This window comes from Clytia hemisphaerica, unplaced genomic scaffold (assembly GCF_902728285.1).
Source record: "Clytia hemisphaerica strain Z4C2 unplaced genomic scaffold, Clytia hemisphaerica genome assembly, whole genome shotgun sequence".
Lineage (NCBI taxonomy): Eukaryota > Metazoa > Cnidaria > Hydrozoa > Leptothecata > Clytiidae > Clytia > Clytia hemisphaerica.
The window spans coordinates 343,733-366,065 of NW_027104389.1; the positions used below are offsets into that span (position 1 = coordinate 343,733).

General features: G+C 34.3%; 1 protein-coding gene across 1 annotated transcript in view; it reads right to left on the reverse strand.

Annotated features, from left to right (window-relative positions):
• Positions 1 to 548: 548 nt before the first annotated feature.
• LOC136819549 (insulin receptor substrate 1-like) overlaps positions 549 to 22,333 on the reverse strand; it is a 47,261-nt gene continuing 25,476 nt past the window's right edge. Inside the window, exons 8-9 of the mRNA XM_067075784.1 lie at positions 18,105 to 18,209; positions 549 to 2,680 (exon numbers count right to left, since the gene is read on the reverse strand). Coding sequence (XP_066931885.1) covers positions 1,029 to 2,680; positions 18,105 to 18,209 — 1,757 coding nt within the window. The 3' untranslated portion in view covers positions 549 to 1,028. The remainder of the gene's footprint in view (positions 2,681 to 18,104; positions 18,210 to 22,333) is intronic.

Genomic DNA, 22,333 nt, shown 5'->3' on the forward strand with positions numbered 1-22,333 from the left:
AAAAATTTTATAATTTCTTTTTAATTGATTTTTTTCTTCCATGTTTTTTATCAGTCTGAAAATTTTTAATAGGAAGATTTTCTCCTGTATTTGAATGCACACATAGATATAAAATACCGAATTTTTATTTCTATAAACATTTCCCAGAGTCACTAAGGTAACAATCACTGATAACCCAAGTCACGGTTTTAAAGTTATGTTTTTTCTTTCTTCTCAAAAATTCTTATCTTACTAATTCTTGAATCGAGAGCACCCACCTTGGGGTCGTGCATGTACCAATTTCATAGAAAAAATGAATATTTTTTTGTAAAATACAATCCTCGGTTAGAGTGGATGTTCAGAAGCAAGGTGATCAATCTTATCGAAAATCCTACCAACAAACTTTTAAATTCAAATCGAGGGTACACAGGACGTCAATCACATTAATTTTATATACCCTGGACCTAGCTATATCTGCCATCTTTGATCATCATGAGCTGCAGGTGCTGATTTCATAGAATAAAGCAAATTCGAATCTGAGATAAAGTGAAATAAAATACGAATAGAAATTTAAAATAATTTATATATAATTTTATTGAAATTTAAAATTTCTTAAATTTTCTACATGGCCAGCCAATAAAAAATACATTTACGAAACAAAATAAGCACAAAAAAGTATGAAAAATACAAAAATCAAGCTATGTATAAAATTTCTTCTAGAAAAATGTCAAATTCTCAAAATTTTTATAACTAACAAAATTGTTTCTTCGTTATCTAATCTCTCAATAAGAATAATTTCTAAAATTTTATTTAAAACAATAAAATACTAAAATCATTTTCTTGTACAACCAACAATAACAGACGGCCTTTTCAAAAGTTTTTTATTTTCCCGCAAAAAATAAATTCAAGAAAAGAAAATCATTCTTATTATTTAAGATCCAGAATTGTAAAAGATGCGAAAACATTTCAAAAACAGATAAATCTAGACTAAAGCACAACCAAGTGAAAAAAAAGTCAAAACAAAAGTTAAATAAATAGTATCAAAAAATTCATTCCAAATTCTTTGAATTTCGTTTCGATTCTGAACTTCGAGAGAATTTAATATGTGACAAGTCAATTTTGTATTCGGCGTTTAATTCGGGTGTTGTCGCGCTCTCCCCAGCTCTCAACTGGTTAAGCGCTTCCTTTAAACCGTCTGATTTTTGAAAGTCAATTTCAGTATATTTCGAGTTCTTAGTTACCGAATACAATCGAGAATGAATCGAATTAGCCGTATCTTTATCGAGTTCACTCGATGTGAGATTATCGTATAGTGGGTGTTGAGGGTGTAAATCGATATGGGCGTATTGTAGTTGATCTTGGCGGCTCGAGAAACAAATGTTATTGTAGTTAGAGTCTGAAGCGTCCGATGAAGTGCTTACCGAAGTTTGCCGAATACACGCGTAACCGCTCGGCGCTTCGTCGTTTAATAGTTCATTATTCTCGTAGGTCGGTTGAGCCTCGGTTTCAAATGTTAAAATTCTCGGTAAATCAGGATTCTCGTACGTTGGTTCATCATCCGAGGAAGTTGATTGGTTCATTAATAAACAAACATTGTTTTCGTATGTTGATTCGGTAGTTGTCGGTTGTACCGAGTTTTTGATGTTTGGTCGTGGTTTGATAATCGTTTCAACGTAGTCTTTTTCGTAAGTTTTACCTCGGTAGTTTTGCTTAACACGACGAGGTTTTTGTTGGTCGGGTGTTTCATAAAAACGAGATGGGTCTGCAAGCTCGGCTCCATTTCCGGTACGGCTCCGACGACGATCGTAGAGCCGAGGAATGTCGAGGATATCACTATCCGAGAGATCACCATCGCTTTTTGATCCATCTATGAGGTTTGCAGTGAGTTTGAATGAACGACGACTACTGAAGGGCGAGCCCATAACACGGTCGGGAGACATATTCGGTGAAGTATCGTTATCGGAAGAATTCGCCGAACGTCTCGGGCGAGGAATGATTTCCGAATACGGATGATCAATTTTAACCGTTAATTGCGGAGAGTTCGTAACAGAATTTTTCTTATTATGAAACGTAACATCAGTGTAACACGGTTCTGAAGCACTGTTTACGTACGTTAGCGTGTTCCCGTAAATTGGATTTGCCGTAACTTCGGTAACGCCATCGTCTGCTAAATGATGCGTAGAAGATGATGTATTACGTTTGGGGAGTGGTGGATTTTTGACTCCCTTCCCACTCAATTTCTTTTTCCGCTCCAACAACGGACTAATTTTTTCCGCCAATTTATCGTCGTTATTTAAAACGTATTTCCGGTTATGGAATAACTTCGGGGAACCTTCGGGTGTTGAATTATTGCTGCTTATGCGGAACGCGGCTTTGATTGACAGGTCTTTAATGGCTTCGTAATGTGGTTCTTGAAAATGTTGCCCGTTTGTTGTTTTGATTCCGATTAGGTTTATCGGACTCATGGCTGGATCTTTGGTCATGTAATTATTATTCAATAACGGATTACAATCAATAGTCTCGTCACTCCGTCGATTCTGTTTTCGTCGTAATCTTCGGTTAAATTTAGTCGTCGTTGACGATGTATCGTCGTTTTTCGTTTTGGTTGTCGTCAGTAAGTCGTCACATGAGCGATGATGTGGCGAATTGAAATTCAATTTGACGAATGTATCGCGGAAAACTTGGTCGGTGGAATGGTACCCTAAAACCATGAAGAAAGCGTTGCGTTGACAAAATATTCAAATCTTTAAAAAGAACACGTCTTAACAGCTCAACAGCTTAATCAGAAATAAATTTCTTGTTGTCTGTTAATGAGAACATTAGTTCATTTTATACAATAGCTAAGATAATGAGAAGCATCTCTTAATTAATGAATGCTGGTGTCATTAAAGCTCTCTTGACGTCAATTAAAAAAACGTTTGCTTTTTTGAATGAAGGGTAGGTCCGAGTCTATTAATCAATTTAAAACATGCCCGTGTATTTCTTGATTTTTCTAAAAAGTGATGCATTGTGGGATTGTTTCGGGAGAGGAATTCCTAAGAGATTTCTATTGTAATACTCTCAAAACAACCCGACAATGCATCGCTTTTTTAGAAAAATCAAAAACTCCGATAAGATCTATTAAGAACGTTAAGTTCAGTCCTTTTTCACTGAATTTTCAAGAATCCTTTTATCATTGACAACAAGATATGTATTAAAACGTATAAGAGAGACTTCAAATTTAACCTAAGGTCCGAGTTCATTAAACAATCTAAAACATGCCCGTGCATTTTCTATAAGACCAGGTTCAGTTGACACTCTATCCCGGGGGGGGGGGCTAGGGTTGGCAGATGAAAACCGAAAACCGACCCTTAAAGAGACCAAATTTTTATTGAAAAAGTCCCCATTACAAATGCTTTTTTGAAAAAAAATTCTTTGCTCCCCTAATCCAACGCTCTACTATTCGTCCAAGGCATCCAGGACTCTAAAACACGGAATTCTTTAGAAAATTGCAAAAAAATTCTCCCCAAAATGGTGAATTTTAAGAGCACATTTTTTACCTAAAACTCAAACATTAGAGAACATACGAAGGTTTTAGAAATTTTTTGAACTTTTCTTATAAAAAAAACGTTTAGGACAAGGTTTAAGATTAATGAAGTGGTATTAAAAAACCGAACGATTGAATGAACTAATGTTTAGATTGTTCGTGTGTGTTTGTTCCCTCCGAATCAAAAAGAAAGTTAAGATAAGCATAAATCTATTACGTGGGGACATGATAAAGTCATTAAAAAAAGGGTATTTTGATTAAAATAGGGGAATAACGGTCACACGTTGCCATGGAAACTCGTGTGAATCACAAAGCTTATCAAAAAAAGACAATTATCAGTTAAGAGCACGTAAAAATCCCTAAGTTTTGGAATTTGGACTCTGAGTTTTTCTCGTCTCTTCATCCCTTCAAAGACCTCTGTGCAAAAATCAACATGGTGAAAAGTGTCGAGTCGAAGGTTTTAAAGATAAAGGGGGACCAGAAATAAAATGGTGAATAAAGATTTTAAGTACCGTTTACCCCTTTCTGCCAAACTCACACAATAATTTGTATAAGTATCAATATTCAAACTCATTGGACGTTAGGTCCCGTTTCTATGTTTCAGTTGTCCGGCGTAAAGTATGAAGCCCCGTAAAAAGACAAAGAGTTGGCAAAAATATTTATTATTGGCAAGCCATAATGTATAACAGACAAAACACCGTTCGATTATGGCTTCGGCCAATACATTGTTGGCAATGCAGATTAAAGAAGCAGTATTCGAGTTCGACCATGCCCAATCGATTAGGAAGTGTTTACAAAGAATATAATCTTTTCAGCACCAAATGGGCTTGAAAGGGAACGAAATAGATTTAATCTCAAGCATAGAGCCTCAAATCTATCAAGACAAATGAAGTCAACATAAAAAAGAGTGCCCAGCTGGTAAATACAAACGTAAAATGTTGAGCGTTTTGAAAATTATCGAAAAGTCTCCAAGTTTGACATTGAGAGAACGAGTAAAAGACACAATACTAGAAACTCGAACGTCAAATATATAGGTCAAAGCAAACTCTTTCGTTTTTCAGACGGAACAACAAATTTTTCCGAACTAGCCGAAATTGTTAAGATTTTCACTGGTCTTTGTAACGGAAAAACCACTTTTTGCGACTCATTGAGACCGGAAACACGCGTGAGACAAACAACTTTGAACACTGTAATAAAGATGTTAGACATTCTCTGGCGACGGCATTTCGACTACTTCCCAAAACAAATATCAAATTACTTACCGGATAGTCTCCTGCTTAAGGAAAGTCTATTACAATCTTTCCTTCGTTTTATTGGAGGTAGGGATTTCGATTTATCTTGGACCATAATGTAAATTCTTTACGTTCTCCCTTGTTTATTTTTGTTTAATCCACTATTTTAAAGTATCTTATAAATACAGTTGACGCTCTTTGTACGCCTAAAGTATTCAACACGCTCCATTATTCGATAATATCGAAAGTCAACGTCAACGAGAAACTCTCAAAACTCTCTAATTCGACGTTCTATTATCGGAACAAGGGTGTTGGTCCGATAATATTAAAAGTCACCGACAACAATAGGCACTCTCATCAGCGAAGTTTTATTACTTCAGGCGTACGCAAACTTTCGCGAATTTAACGGAAAAATATTTTTCGCGAGCAAAATGGCCCTTCCTAGAATTTTTAAAGACAAATCGCATGAAAATCGCGAAAGTTTCTGATCGCGAAAGTTTGTACGCCTAAAGTATTCAACACGCTCCATTATTCGATAATATTGAAAGTCACCGTCAACGAGAAACTCTCATAAACGACGTTCAACGCGATGAGAGAGTTTCAACTGTGTAAAGTCATTTGAAATTACAGCGAAATCGCCATTGAATTTTTGTTAATCAAAAGTCAAATTCTAGAGGTACTATTATCTAATTGCCTGTATATGTTATGTAAAACTGTTACGCTATTGTAAACTGTTATATATGAGTAGTGATTGCATTTTTATGGCTAAATGTTGTAGTACATAACCTATTACCTTCACACCGACTTCCTAGAATCCTAGAAAAGACTTTATGAACTTTGAGGCTGTTTAGCAATCATCTGTTATAGATATGATGCAACCTTTCTTGTGGTTAGTAGAGTTTCTGAAGCGAATCAAAACAAAAACTCTACCTACGCACATATACATACTTTCTGAAAAAACACTTGACATAAAGAGACAGACAACTTCTTTACTCCTAAAATTTCCACTCGTTAAATCAAAAGTTTGATTGACTGAGTATGAAATATTCTAAATTTCTTTCACTTAAAGCGTGCCTTCAAGAAATAGAAAACGCGAATTTTCATAATCCGATTCACTTCATACAACTCATTCCAACTTTTTTAAAGTTTTTAAGTTGTTCAAACTTCAAAAAGGAAGAAGAAAATCGATGATGACATGATGACTGAAAAAACACTTGACAGAAAGAGACAGACAATCTCTTTACTCCTACAATCTCCACTCGTTAGCTATCATGAAATCAAGCTATCATGGCTGAGTGTGAAATATTCTAAATTTCTTTCGCATTAAGTGTGCAATCTTTTTTGCCATAATATGGAAATCATGTCAGTGTAATTATAGTAGTTCTCGGACCCCTCTTTTTTTTGATTTACATTAATGACCTCCCTGAAGGAATCATTTCCATGATCAAAATTTTTGCTGATGACTCATCCTTGTTTTCGCTTATCCTAGACCATATTCGCTGTTCTCAAGAACTGAACAGTGACATGCAGAAGATAAGTGAGTGGGCTCATCAATGGAAAATGTCCTTCAACCCTGATCCTTCTAAACAGGCAGTTGAAGTGTACTTTACCCGGAGGTTAAATCCAGCTGACCCCCCAGAAATTCTTTTCAATAATGCAGCCATTGCAGTTCAGGATCATCAAAAACATCTTGGTCTCATACTTGATCAAAAGCTGGCCTTTGACCGTCACCTTGATGAAAAAATAAAAAAAGCTAATCAAGGTATTGGTCTTATTCGTAGAATTCGTAAGTTTCTACCCAGGGAATCTCTTGTCACTATATACAAAACCTATGTTAGACCACACCTAGATTATGGAGATATCGTATATGATCGTCCTGGTAATTCTACATTTTCTGAAAAACTCGAGTCTGTTCAGTATGATGCCTGTCTTGCAATTACTGGATTCTTCAGAGGAACATCCAGAGAAAAAATACACCTTGAGCTAGGCTTTGAAAGCCTGGCAGACAGACGGTTAATTAGAAGACTCGTATTTTTTTATAAAATAATCAATGGCTTTGCTCCTGCTTATCTTACGAATATTCTTCCTCCCCAGAGAGGAGAGGAAGAACGCAATGCAGGGCGAAGGATAAAACCACCACTCGAGGCACCTTTTTGTAGAACCGAGCGTTATCGTGCCTCTTTCTTTCCTTTTTGCATAAATGAATGGAATAACCTCGGAGATCATATACGAAATCTTCCCACTATTAAGTCTTTCAAGCAAGCAATTCTTCGATTTCTCAGACCCAGTGCTAACTCAATTTTCAGAGCTAGTGACAAACGATGGTGTTGTTTCTCCTTAACCGATTAAGGGTTGGTTTCAGTCATCTTCGTGAGCATAAGTTCAGGCATAATTTTGCAGACACAGTTGACCCCTTCTGCAACTGTCGACAAAATTCAGTAGAAACAACACAGCATTTTTTGATGCATTGCTCTGATTACTCTAATGACAGACTTGTAATGTTTGACAGCCTTCTTCAACTTGACATAACCTTGTTTCCATTTAATCCCAAAACATTGTGTAGAATACTTCTTTATGGCGACCCCGATTTTAGCATTGTCCAAAATCACGATATATTGAGTATAACAATAAAATTTATCTGTAATACAGGCCGTTTTGGGGGACCGTTATTTTAGTCTTTTACTTTAACTGCTCTCCAAGCTCTTTTTGTTTTTGTTTTTTATTTTTTGTTAGTATTTATCCTCTGAAAAAGTTCCAAAAAGAGTTTCTAATACGACCATAGCTGCCAATTGCCGCGCGCGCATTTTTTTGTCCGCTTTATCCCACTAAAACTGCACCTAATGTGTGAAAAATGTGAAAAATGTGTCAAAAAAGGACCGAGTTTAGGGGGATAATTAAATAATTAAGTGGCACGCGCCTGACCGCGCGACCACGGTAGAGAAGGTGTATTGTATACACTTAAATTCTCAATATTTCGTATTCATTTAGCTGTAAATCAGCCCAAAACATATGACCAAATCCACGAAAGAAAAACTCAGTCAGAATAGCCCAGATTTTTTACTTTCCCCATCCTTTGTCTAAGAAAAGAACATAAGGTCAACTAATTCGTGCTTCTTTACAGCCAACTCTCTCTAATTCGAACTTCTACTATTCAAATCTTTCTGTAATTCGAACTAAAAAATTTGTGCCCTCAGCTAGAGATTAGTATAAGATACGTTCTGTAATTCGAATGTTTCTCTAATTCGAAGAAAATCCTTGGTTCCTTGAAGATCGAATAAGAGAGAGTCAATGAAAATTTTTGGCCCCTTAAAGATCGAATTAGAGAGGGAAATAGAAAACGCGAATTTCCATAATCAGATTCACCTTATACTACTCATTTCAACTTTTTTTAAGTTTTTAAGATGTTCAACCTTCAAGGAAGAACAATAATCGATGATGACATCTTCATTCAAAAGAAATAAGTGTTTGTGAAAATGATATTTAAAAGTTTTATGACCCTAATTAACATTGAAAATGAGGAAATTAATGACTGAAGCCCACTGTCTGTTTAATTGAAAGGTGACACGTTTTTTTATAAGAGCAAGTATAAAAAACAAATGCTTCGAGGTCCAAAAAGTTGAACATTTTAAGGCTTTGTGAACTCTAAGACACATGATTCCTGAGGAAAATTGACAAAAATACTCACAAAATATGAACATTTCTAAGCTTAAAAGTCAAAAGTTAAGAACATTCAAAAGCCTCAAATTTTTTGGAGTTCTTATAAAAAAGCATGTACTGTTTCATTTTCTGTTTACATTCAAGTAATCTTTCAATTTTTCGAATGAAAATTCTTAATAGTTAATTGGTACATGACTACGTCGATAATTACGACCGACGACGATATTTTATGACGGCGATAATTAGTTGGCTGGACAAAATCTTAAATCGAATCTCCTTAATTCGAACCTCTATAACTCGAATGTCTCCTTAACTCGAACAAGTTAGCTGGTCCTTTCAGTTAACAATGCCTTACTCGACAACTCGAAATTTCCATAACTCGAACAAATTTCAATTTCCTCGTGCGTGTTCGAGTTACTGTATATAGAGATTTCACTGTAGTATATTTCCATATTTTTGCTTGAAACATGTATTACATGTTAAATTTAGATTTGGTTAGGATCCTTACTAGGAATACCTTAAGAATATCCAAGAAATTGCTATTCTTATAAAAAATCATGAAGTTGAGACAGTTGTCTTTGTGTTTTGATTTTTTGAGCCAAAAAGTTTCATCAATTGAAGCCAACGAACTAATCAATCAATAAAACGACAGAGTGAAGAGGAAAGATTTCGGAGTGATACACGTCTTTTTTTATGAGAACAAACGATATAAGAACATAAGGATTCGATGGCCAAAATATTCAGAACAAGCTAAAGAACATTTTAATGCTTTACAGACTCTAAAACACCCAATTTCTTAGGAACATGGACAAAAAAAGAAGAAAATTTTAAGAACATTTTTAGGCTTAAAACTCAAAACGTTAAGAGCATTCGAAAGGCTTCAAAAATTTTGGATGTTCTTATAAAAAAGGTGTATTTTGTTTGGGTGGAACTCTACACTAATTGACGTTGACATACATTAAGAAGAGAGCTAATTATATAATAATGATTTGCCATATTTTCAATAAAAAATGTGAATAGGAATTCGAAGTTAGTTGTAAACAAATGATGACGTCACGTCACCCTAAAAGTCAAGGAATTAGAAATAGCGTCACATTTTTATCTTACAGACTTATCATATCTACAGACCCCGATGGATCCCCGATCCACTGGAAAATATGTTCGAAATTTCGTCCCTGGTGGATAAAAAATCGGATAAAAATTGCAAAGTTTTCACTTTTAAACCATCCCAACTGGCATTTTTTGAATAAAATTTATATCCCTATTTGGGATTTCAATAGAAATTATATTCCTATGTAGGAAATGGAAATGACACCGGTGCTGCGAGACAGGGGTATTTAGGCAACACGCAACCTTTCTGATTTGTTTTTTGTCACTTGATTGTCAAATCTTTGGCTACTAGTCAAGGTTAAATGCCTAACCACATTATGTAAACTCGAATTAAGTAAACTCAACTTCAACATTACACACTGTACTAATCAGACAATTTTCACTATCTTGCTATCTTGTTAATTAATCAGAACTTTAATTAGCTACGTTTATAATTTTCGATAATAACAGGGTAAAGGTTTTATGAGATATAGAAAAATTATCTTCTATTAAGTCAACACGAAAAACAACTAATGTCATACACGTTTTTTTTATAAGAACGTCAAAAATTTTCGAGGCCTTCGGATGTTCTTAGTTTTTTGGATTTGAAGCCTAAAAATGTTCTTAAAATGTTCTTATTTTCAGCATTTTTTGAGCATTTTGATATAATTTCTTAAGAAATTGCATGTTTTTAAGTCTCCAAAGCCTTAGTATGTTCTTAATTTTTTGGGCCTCGAAGCCTTATGTTCTTATATGGTTTGTTCTTATAAAAAAACGTGTACTTTTGATCTTTCAATACGTATAATTCCATCTAATTCCAATAATGTTATCCAAAAACTACATAACACTTAGACGACCCAATCCTCTACACGAGATCACTAAAAAAGGGAATAGTTTAGGAAGGCGGGAAAAATTTGTGAACGGTTGGTTAGCCCAGGGCGGAGTAAGCATGTGGAGGTGTTTACAATTTGTTCCAGACTCTACCGCCACACTATAATTTTCGTAAACCGCCCTGACGCCCTGACTCTACAGCGCGTATATTTTTCCCGCGATCACTATCCCTCTAACAGACGATAGCATCGTCTACATAACACTTTCTACCAGTACAAGTAATCGATTAATTCACTTTCGTTTAACTTAAAGTCTATTCGCTTCAAGTGTGCAGCCTTTTTTACTACTATGTAGAAACCACTCTAAAGGGAGTTGGTCTGATTACGCTGACGTGGTTTTCACTTATTACCAAAGAAGAGTGCACACTTAAAGAGCGAATAGAGTTTAAAGTTTGAAGTTTATTAAAAGACTTTTCAGCTAAAATATTATCCAAGACTATCCGCAGAAATATAAAAATCTTGTGGTCTCTACCCATTGCTCAACCGAACGAACCAACTAGAGTTATATTATTGAGGAAGGAAAAAGTGAAAGGACTTAAGCTAAACAAAAATATAATGATCAAATTTTCTATAAGAGCTAAAAATAAGAGTTATGCAATTCAGTTGACTTTAAAAATCTTAAAAAAGTTTTGAATAATGAGCTCTTCGGATGAGGTTTTCCAACTCATACCGATAAATAGATTTGGTTTTTAATTCCTAACAAGTCTTTAGAATTCTGCTAGTTAAACTTGAAATGAAGCAAGCACCCTCTGACAGCCGTGTTTCTTATAAAGAGTTCAATGTAATCGTTGAAATATGCATAATATTTTGCTTTTACATATACACGTTTTTTATAAGAACAAACTATATAAGAACATAAGGCTTCGATGGCCAAAATGTTGAGAACAAGTTAAGAACATTTGAGGCTTTGCAGACCTTAAAACACCTATTTTCTTAGGAAAATGGTAAAAAATACTAATAAAATTGTTGAAATAAGAACATATTAAGAATATTTTGAGGCTTAAAACTCAAAAAGTTAAAAACATCCAAAGGCTTCGAATATTTTATATGTTCTTGTAAAAAAAACGTGTATGTTGTGTGTGAAAGATACGGATTTTTGGTTTGTGGATTTAGAATAAAAATATCATCCTTTTTTTATTTGTTTGTTTTGCTTACTTCATGTTCTGTTTTGACACGATTTCATCATCACCCTTGTTGAAATATTCACGTTTTTTATAAGAACATCCGATGTTCTCAACTTTTTAAGTTTTAAGTCTTAAAATATTCTTAACGTGTTCTTATTTTCATCATTATGTGAGTATTTATGTTCATTTACCTAAGAAACTGGGTGGTTTAGAGTCTGCGAAGACTTTAAATGTTCTTTACTTGTTCTTAAGATTTTGGACATCGAAGCTTTATATTCTTATATAGTTTGTTCTTATAAAAGACATGTATTCACGAATTGGTATCTTACTTTCATCTTGTTCAATGTGAAATGATACATTCTAAGAAATGGTTCTACTCATTTTAAACGCTTTCCCCTAGATTCAAATTTATGGTAGTCAGTAAATTATACTTGGAATCTATCTACCTATATCTAATCACCTATTTACAGATAGGTGCTGGCTAAATCCTAATTCAACGTCTCATTAATCAAGAAAGGATTGTGTTCTAGCCTAAATTGGCCAATCTCTGAGGTTAAGTAAAAAATTAACTGAACGAGAATTGCCTTTCAAGCTATAAGAAGTTTGATTAAACATTTTTGTGATTCAAGATTCTCCAATAAAAGATAATTTTGATCCGTCTGTAAGTAATCTTTGTCTTGGGAAATACCAAAATATTGCAAAAATTTTCTTTAGACAATTTCATCATCCACTAAACATACAAACAAACAAACATTAAAAAAAAACTGCAAGTATTGCAAAGGAGCACGAATCTATATCCTGATTTCATCATTCTTAAATCTCTCTTTCGGTAAAAGGTTTATCAGACTTTGAACCTCCTGAACATTCAAAGTTCATTGTCACAGCCATTAATTATCCATTAAAACTTCCAAAAAAATGTTGGAGTTTGAAATTATGAAAACAAAGTAGTTTAGCATTCCCTAAGTTCATTTTAACGACCATTAAAACCCAAATTTGACTTTGGACAAAAATATCAAAAATGGTGGAGTAAGTGAAATTTCAAAACAAAATAGTTTTCTTATCCTCGTATGCTAAACTCTAGTAGACAAACCGCAGCCTTCATTCGACTAAACAGTTACTAGGAGCTATTATACACCTTTTCTTTATAAGAACATCCAATTTTTTTGAAGCCTTAGGATGTTCTAAACATGTTCTTATTTTCACTATTTTTAGAGTATTTTCGTCTATTTTCCTAAGAAACTGAGTATTTTAGACCCTGCAAAGCCTTAAAATGTTCTTAACTTGTTCCTAATATTTTGGCAATCGAGGCCTTTTGTTCTTGTATAGTTTTTTCTTATAAAAAACGTGCAGGGGCTATTTATTGGTTTAATAAGGATTCGAGTTTTGGAATTGAGGATCTTGGAATCCATAAAAAAATATTCAAAATGGACATTAGAGGTGCCATTAAAATATCTTCATGAAATGACAACGGAAATAAAAAGGATAAGTATAAATCAAAGTGAAGACAGGATAGCGATGGTATTTATATCCGATATCCTGTTATATGTGTGTTAGACACACGTTTTTTTATAAGAACAGACTTAATAAGAACATAAGGCTTCGATGGCCAAAATGTTCAGAACAAGTTAAGAACATTTAAAGGCTCTGCGGACTCAAAAACACCCGATTCTTCAGGAAAATCGGTCAAAATGGTGACAAAATGGAAAAAATAAGAACATGTTAAGAGCATTTTTAGGCTTAAAACCCAAGAAGTTAAGAACATCCGAAGGCTTCAAAAAATTTTGGATGTTCTTATAAAAAAAACTTGTATCTCAAATTCTTAAAGCCCTCTCGTGTATTTGACTTCTTGAGTCTTAAGCCTGTTCTTATTTCCACCATTTTTATAAGTTTCTTTTTTGAAATTCCCTAAGAAATTGCGTGTTTCAGAGCCTTTTAAATGTTCTCAACTTGTAATAACTCTTATTATTGCTCTTAGTAATGTTCTTACAACTGTTCTGATATTAAATTGTATATTTGTGTGTCGAGGTCGACTTGACTCGGAAAAGTTTTCAGAAATTATACACAATCTTCTACAAACAGTTTCGCTCACGATTATTCGAACTCGAACAGAGGAATCTTGTTTGTTCAAATTAGAGAGAGATTCAAAAAGTATTTTTTTGTTTGATTAGGAATAGATGCAATATTTTAGTTCAAATCATACAAAAGATCTGAATGAAAGAAGTTCGAATAAACGAGAAATTTAGTTGAGAAAATTCATTCCTGGCGTTGTGTACGGGCGGTGTGTACAAAAAGTAGTTTGATTCAAATTAACAGAAGATTTTCAACTTTAGAATCTATTTATGGCAAATGTGCAATTTCGCGATGAATGAAAGATATTTATAATGATATGCGCGTAATGAGAGGTTTAAGGTGCGTGGTAGGGATGATTAAAAAAACCACAAGTAAGAATATTCAGTAATTATCCACGACATTTGATGGTAATCCTCTTTCTATATTTTCGTAGACGCTTCCAGGCTTGGAAAATTATTTCGAACGCGTATAAGAATATAAGGCTTCGATGGCAAAAATATTAAGAACAAGTTAAGAACACAAGTACTCACACCAAATTGTAGAAATAAGAACAAATTTTAGGCTTAAGACTCAAAAAGTTAAGAATATCCAAAGGCTTAAAAAATTTTGGAATTCTTTATATAAAGCTTGTATCAGAAAGGGAATGTAATGGGGGACACAAGAGTTCGATTGATGTAAGACCATTTTAAAAGCTAAAATACAGCATATTTCCATGTCACAAAATGAATCACTATAGTGACGTTAAAATAAGTGTCATTAAATATGTCGGTATTCAACTGTCACAATCAAAGCTTCAAAATCATCATATATCATATAGTTATATAAAATCAATATACACTTGACCGTTGATTCTTGTATTGAACATTAAAAAGAAATTTGGTTCAAGCTGAGAAAAGACGTTCGGGATTAAGCTTTTTTCGTCAATTTCTAGCGTGCAGGAATTTTTGATGGAACTTTTTCTTATATATTTCCTTATAAGGTTTTCGAAGAGGCGATAGTTATAGTTACATAAAGAGATACACTGTTTATAGCATCTAATACCCTTTTTGAAATGTGGAGGTATATCTTACCTTTAGAAACGATGTCGTCGGTAGTGAAAAAGAAAGCATAGAACGAAAATCGTATGGAAATATGAAAACAACAAGAAAGGACTATTTAACTAATTTAAACAGTCAACTCTCTTTAATTCGAACCTCTATTATTCGAATTTTCTGTAATTCGAACTTAAACCATACCCCCCTTAGCTTAGCTAGTTGTATAAATCCTCCCCGTAATTCGAATCTTTCTTTAAATTGAAGAAAATTGTTGGTCCTTAAAGATTGAATTAGAGAGTAAATTATAAGTACAAATAATAAACTTGAAAATAAATAACTACCTTCTTGTTGTTCGAAATCCCAATAAATCTTCGATACAATTTCACAAAAAGAAAAAAATTCGAATTTTCAACGCGTTCAAAAAGATTACAATGATCTTCGCAATTGACGAACCACAAATATATCAAACGGTTTTTAATTTCTTCACAAAAAACCCGTGTGTTTCACAAGATCTTTTTCTTTTTTAAAATAACCATGTAATTAAACTTATTCAAATGTATATCCTTTTGTCTTTTCTTTTGTTATCATGCACGGAAGACATTAAGATAGTTAATTATCTCGATATTAAGATCTGCACACAAAAACAATAGCAAGAACTAATTAAGCGGATGCCAGTTATTTAAAATACTTCAATTCCGCTCGCGTCTTAATACAGGGATGCTAATATGAGAAAGGTATTTGAAAAAGGTTCATAGGAAAAGATGTTTTTTATAAGAACATCCAAAATTTTTGAAGCCTTTCGGATGTTCTTAACTTTTTGAGTTTCAAGCCCAAAAAAGTTCTTAAAAGAATATTCTTATTTTCACCATTTTATTTTTGTGCAATTTTCTGAGACATTGTATGTTTAGAGTTTGCAAAGTCTTTAAATGTTCTTAACTTGTTCTTAACATTTTGATCCGTAAAGCCTTCTTATATAGTTTGTTCTTATAAAAATACTTGTATTTTGAAAAGGTATTTTTAACATCAATACACCGCAAGTTGGGCATCATATTGCGAAGCCGGGTGCACCCGCTATGCGCATACCCGGAAGAAAACAAAAATACACATTTCTTAAAACGCTCCAAAGGATTGACTATTCAAAAAAATTTTCGTGTTATGTTTAGATGTATGCTTGTTCCGGTGTAGCAGATTATTTTAACTCCCTGTAAATGTCGACCCCCCCGGTTAAAATAAACTAGGAAATAATGACTCCCCTAGAGTAGAAATTTTCTAGGAAATATTGACTCCCTTAGTAAATAATGACTCCCCATAAACCTCTTGAGAATTGCTTTAAGATGCCAAATTTTGCTAATTCGTTACTTTTCTCGCTCAAGGCTGTGAAATAAGAATTTTTTGCAGAGCTGATTTTCGTCGTCGACACCCATCTTTTGTCGAAATTCTTTCATTTATCAGGGACTTTTAAGATTTTTCAGAATTTATGGTATTCCGCAGAACAAATTTTCAGGTAATTTTCGGTAGACACAAAGTTTAAACGTTTATTCTTCATCCCGCTTCTCGTCAGTATTTTGTGACATGATCTTACAAAAAGGGAAGTATACGGCAGGTCTTAAGTATACAAATTTTGAGCCAAATCTAAAAATTCTTGAAGGAAATGCTTCCCTCAGATGGAGTATTTCTTTTACGGGGTCTGTAGAGTTAGCCCTGGATTAGCCAAATGAATTTGAAATAACTTTGTCATAAGGGAACTTACTTTGGCGGATTTTGCGGACAAAATTCGCCAAAATTAGTTCCCGCCAAAATTAATTTTTTTGTTATTATTGCTTAAATGACACCTGAAACTCATCAAAATTGCTTAAAATAAGGCAAAATAAAACAGATTTACGCCGTCATTCGCCAAAGTTATTTCCCGCCAAAATTAAAAATTTTTTAGAATTTTTGCTGCACACCAAAATTAGTTCCCCTTTAGGTGGAGTCCTGGTAATTATAGCCCCATTTTCAGTTTTCAAAAGCATGCTACACCCCTTCCTCATATATCAGTGCTTTCAAAAATGAGAATTTCCCTCCCGACACGTGCTCTATAGCCCGACTTTTGGTGGATGGGCCCTTAGAGGGACTGCAATCGAGGAAAAATCGATGGGAGTCTTGTGCGCTTATGTGCTTGAAATTTAGGCTTTTCGAGGTCAAGAAATTGGGTTTCGCTGTTTTTTTTACAACTCTTAGGGGGACTGAAATTAAATTTTGTGATTTTTACGACCCTTAGCGGGATTTTGAGGGTCGAAAAAAGGCACCCTTAAGGGCGGCACATACCCGTACCCTTCACTTGCCTAAGTACCCCCCCGGGCGTTGACCGAACTGTAGTTGGCTGTTTGCAAAAATCTGTGGCAGGGTGTCTTCTCAATACATAACATCAAATGAAAGTAAATGAGGACATTGTCAATTCAAACTGAGTCCAAAAGTACAACAAACCCCACCTCATTAGATAAATCTAGGTACGTAGGCAAAAGTTTCCTAATGAAAAAAATTAGCACCCTCCAGGCAAGAAAAATGATAACCACCGCACCTGCACAACAGAGTTTTTATCTCGGATACATTTTGAAACAGAAATCACCTAGTAATGGGATTATTTATTGATTCTAGCGACTCTGTGAGTAAGTCGAGATGAAGTTCTCAAAAGCAAAAGCAGAAAAAGCTTGTTAAAAGCATTCTAAGTCAAAAAAAGGCGAATTTCCAGGACTCCACCTTAAGGTAGATAATAGAGGGGAGTCATTTTAAACCAAAGGGGGCCAAGATTTCCTAGGAAAAAGCAACTCTAGGGAGTCTTCATTTACTAGTTTATTTTGAGGTGGGGAGTCACTATTTACTAGTTTATTATGACTGGGGGGTCATTATTTAGGGGAGTTAAATTTTTGTGTGACACCGGAACGCTATTTTAAAATCGGTTTTCCACATTATAAAGCATTTTTTTCGTTTTTGAAACTTTCAGGATAAAGCTTGGAGCCCAGGACCATCTATGATCAACTTCCTACCATATATTAGTGGTTCCACTCTAATTTGAATGATTTATTAATTACTAATTACGGCCCTTTTTCCTGTTTTCCTTAGAAATAAATTCTCAGCCCGGGTTGAGAGAGAATCGTTCAGTGTACTTCACGAGCAAACAAATTCGGGACAGAAATCGAGGAAATTTGTCTCTTTGCCAGAATAACTGTTTCAGTTGAGCTGAAATATACGAGGACAGTCCCCCCCCGCCGAATTCATTTCAAGTTTATGTATGGCTCTTTTTCTTGCGATGGAGACAGTTATTTTTTGATTGGCTAAATCCTGACGATAGTGAATCCAATAGTTTTACCAACCAATTTTGCAGGTCAAAATTGCGGGATGTTCCAAATCGAATCAGTCACTTTACCGTCCTCAAAAGTGTAAATTCGCTCATTTCTAAGATAAGGTAATCAATTATTGTAAGTACTAGATGATATTTTCGAAGTGACATAAATAAAAATTACCTTGGTTAGCCTCTGTGCTTTCAGATTCATCGCCAGCTAGACTGGATGATGTTGAAGATTTGGAGACTCCATTGTTCGTCTTCTGCAAAAGGTGATCACGAATTGCTGAAAGGATGAAAAAGAGAATTCTTAGAAAAAATTCTTCATGATTATAATAGCGAGGTTAAGCAAGTGTTTATTTAGACCGTTCAATACGATATCGTAGGCCTGTACATAAGATTTCACTTGCATGGTTTGCTTTGGCAAGTTATGTACAGGTCTACGGTATCGCACTTTAAGTTCAAAATAATCCTGTGCTTAACCTCGCTAATACAATGGAGTCACTTTATCTCGATCCTTTATAAATCGAATGTCTCCTCAACTCAAACAAGGATTCTTGTTTCTCATTTTAGTTGACGGTACCTTATAAACAAATCTCTGTAACTCGATATTTCTTTAACTCGAACAAATTTGTGTTCCCTGTGCGTGTTCGAGTTATGGAGACTCCGCTGTACTTAAATTTTCTTCGAAAGTACAATATCATAAAATTTTTGATCAAATTCAAAAGTGATTTTCAAAAAATATGAAACTTTGGTGTAAGGACTAGGATAAATTAGATTAATTTATCATTGAGTCATTGGATCATTACTGGGTCATTAATGAGCATTTTAATTACATGTTAGGACAAACTCTAATCTTTGTGGAAAACCAACATCTTGATAACTCGAAATGTACCAAATGTATTCAATTTAATGACGAAATTTCTCATATTCTACTTTAAAGCAAATTTTCTGAAACCTTCAAAAAAATTTTTTATCACTTTTCGACAGCTGGATATTGCAGACGTTGGAAAGATATTCGGAAGTGGGTCTTCCCTAAATTATAAAGTTTAACTACTATAATATAACCCAAAATTACTATCAAGCTATCGGGGAAATAGCAAAAAACAACATTTTTTGAGTACTGAAAAAAAGATATTACTCGATTTTGATCTGGAAAAACATTTCCAAACATTGAAAATGAGTTTTGAAAAGATTACCTAAAAGTTTCCGGGCTAAATGTTTAGCCGTTGCCGAACAGTCACAAGTTTCAACTTCCATGATAAAAAAAACAAACCACAAAATCCTTCGAAAATCAATTTTTTGATCCTGACACTCTTGACTCAAAACGATCTTTCAATTAATTAAAATCTCTATTTGTTTTTCTTGTTATATATTTGTATGTGATCAAAGCCTACGACATCCCTGCTGGTCTACACATTCAGAGAATTTCCTATTGATAGGTATGGTGACGTATTTTCGTTCACCCGTGCAAAGTTCTGACGTTCGGAATCCGCTGCAGAGATCGTACGAATTTGAAAAAATTACACGTATTCTTTAACGAGAACAAACTATATAAGAATATAAGTTTTTGATGGCTGAAATATTAAGAACAAGTTAAAAACAATTTCAGGTTTCAAAGACTCTAAAACACTTAATTCCTTAGGAAATGACAAAATAAATACTCACAAAATTAAAATTTTAAGAGCATTTTCAGGCTTAAGACTGGAAAAATTAAGAACATTCGAAGGCTTCAGAAATTTGGATGTTATTATAAAAAAAACGTGCAATTAGAGATAAAATGTGGTACTCTCGGGTACCTAATAGCCGGGGGGGGGGGGGTGGAATAAGCAGGGGGTTGGAAAAAATCTCAAAATTTAATAAGCGGGGGGGTTGGAATAAAAATGTCCTGGGCGGAAAATGTTTGAAAAGGTGGCTAATACAGCAGAATTAAGACAAAAGAGGGAACTTTCAAAAACATTTTCCCAGAAATTAATAAGTGGGGGGGGGGTTGGAATAAGAATATCCTGGGTGGAAAATTTCCGAAAAATTAATTAGCGGGGGGGGGGGGGGGCGGATTAGGTACCCGAGAGTATAAGTCTTCAGGATCAAGTCTTGTGAAAATCTGAAAGGTATGGAAATAGCGGATTAGGGTACATAATTAATCTTTTAGAATTTAAAATGGAAATATTTCGAAAGGCACATGTTGTGCTGGGTCGAGTGCTCTCTCGAAACACTGTGCAATCAATTTGAATCAACTATACCTTTTTTTTAAGACAGAATAAGTAAAGGGTTCCAAATTAACTGGAGGTTAGTGAGCTTTCGAAGACGTCATTTTTTGGTAATTATACCAAAAATGACGTCTTCGGCCCCCGGACACCCCGGAGAATATATATTTCACTTATTTAACTCTCAAAGACCAGAATTTTTCATCACAGGACTAAAATGTAATGTCCGGAAAACCCAATCAAAAAACAATTAATAAACACAAGGGCTATAGTGTAATACATTGCGATAGGTAGTTTTTTACTTGACATCTTCTCTAGAAAAATGTGATATATTGAATGGGTGTAAGTAATTATCAAATAATTCAGTTTAATTAAGATCTAAATATGCGATATTGCAAAATGAAGTAAGCGCACAAGGAACTTAAAGCAGAGCAATATATCACGATCGTAATTATTGAGAAATAGTGTTTAATTTGTATACGTATTTTTATAAGAACATAAGGCTTCTATGACCAAAATATTAAGAACAAGTTAAGAACATTTTAAGGCTTTGCAGATAGATTTCTTTAGTAAGATGGACAAAAATACACAGAAAGCAGTCAAAATAAGAATATGCTAAGAACATTTTTAGACTGAAAACTCATAAAGTTAAGAACATCCGAAGGTTTCAAAAAAATTGGACGTTCTTATAAAAAAACGTGTATATTATAGTCGTAATCATTGAGAAATGGTAGTAAATTTGCATTTTATTGAATATCAATCAATTGAGGTTAGAATTAATTACAGAACTATTGTTTTATGAGGTCATTAATAAAACTCGAACAATAAAATCTCATTTGATTAGTTTATTATCTCCTAGGTAACAATATTCGTCGTTTCTATAGCAAAGGAAAAGTAAACAGTCGGTTTTTACAGCTGAGCGTCGCACGTCAATTTTAATTTTTTGACGGCATGATGTCGTTATAAAACCGTACTTAACGGTGTTGTAAAAAGTTTATTTAGAGATTTTCGATAGAAGTGAGTCTCGTTTCTTATTTGAGATTTTTGATGACGTCAGCATGAAATTAGGGGGAAAACCACATTTTACTCTTGACAGGATAATATACTTAAATTCACTGCATATTATCTGTGTCTCGACCGGCACACCCTGATTGATACTTATCACATTTCAGCTGGCACACAACGTTATTTCAACGTTAATCTAACGTTCACAACGTCCATATAACGTTAGATGAACGTTGAACCAACGTTGTGTGTCAGCTGGATATTCATCAATTTTTGGATTTCTTTGAATTTTATGAAGATAGGGATTTACAGTACACTTTGATTGTTGCGTGTGTCTTGTGACACAATGAGTCATATTACAATAGTCGTGACAAATCTTACATTTTCAGGTATTTGAAATTGGATCATCTTTGAAAAATCGAATTATTAGGTTATCTTAGGTTATCTTTAAAAAGTCTTTTTTCTGAAGAAAAATTTGACGAAACACTTTTTGCACCCTATAACTCGAATACCAAAATAATCTTTAAACTTCCCTGGAAACTGGAAAGAGAGAGAGTCGTCTAAGCTATGAAGACTGAAGTGAATAAAGGTCAAAATATTACGGTTTGCCCACCCAACAATCAAATCAATCTGATTGGTTGAAACTCAAAATCATGATGTAATTGAGCCAAATAAACTAATCAGTGCTCAGAAAAGCCTTTAATTGTCGAGCGGACTTTTGCATAGCCTGGGTTATAATTTTAGTTTTCTGAAATTTAAAGCTTGGATATCCAGGCTAACAGCATGAATATCCAGACTAAATTTTGGATAGTAAGCCGTAAGTACAAAATAGATTTTCCATACTCCGGTTTGAACAGGCAAAATGGAATCATATAACACACCTGTATGTCACAGACCCGCTGGGACGCCAGCCCGACTGGAAACTTTACCTAAAATTTAGTCCCCGGTGGGAAAAATAACCTCTAATTTCAACCTCACAGGGGAATCAAATCTGATCTCACCCCTATTCGAAATTCAATGGGAAAAATGCACTCCAAAATCATACCCACTAGGTTTTTTAACTTGAAACAGTAGAATTTCCATCTCCCATCATTTGGATATGATAGAAATTTTTTGTTCCACCGGGGCTGTGAGACAGGGGTGTTTTTTGTTCCACCGGGGCTGTGAGACAGGGGTTCCACCGGGGCTGTGAGACAGG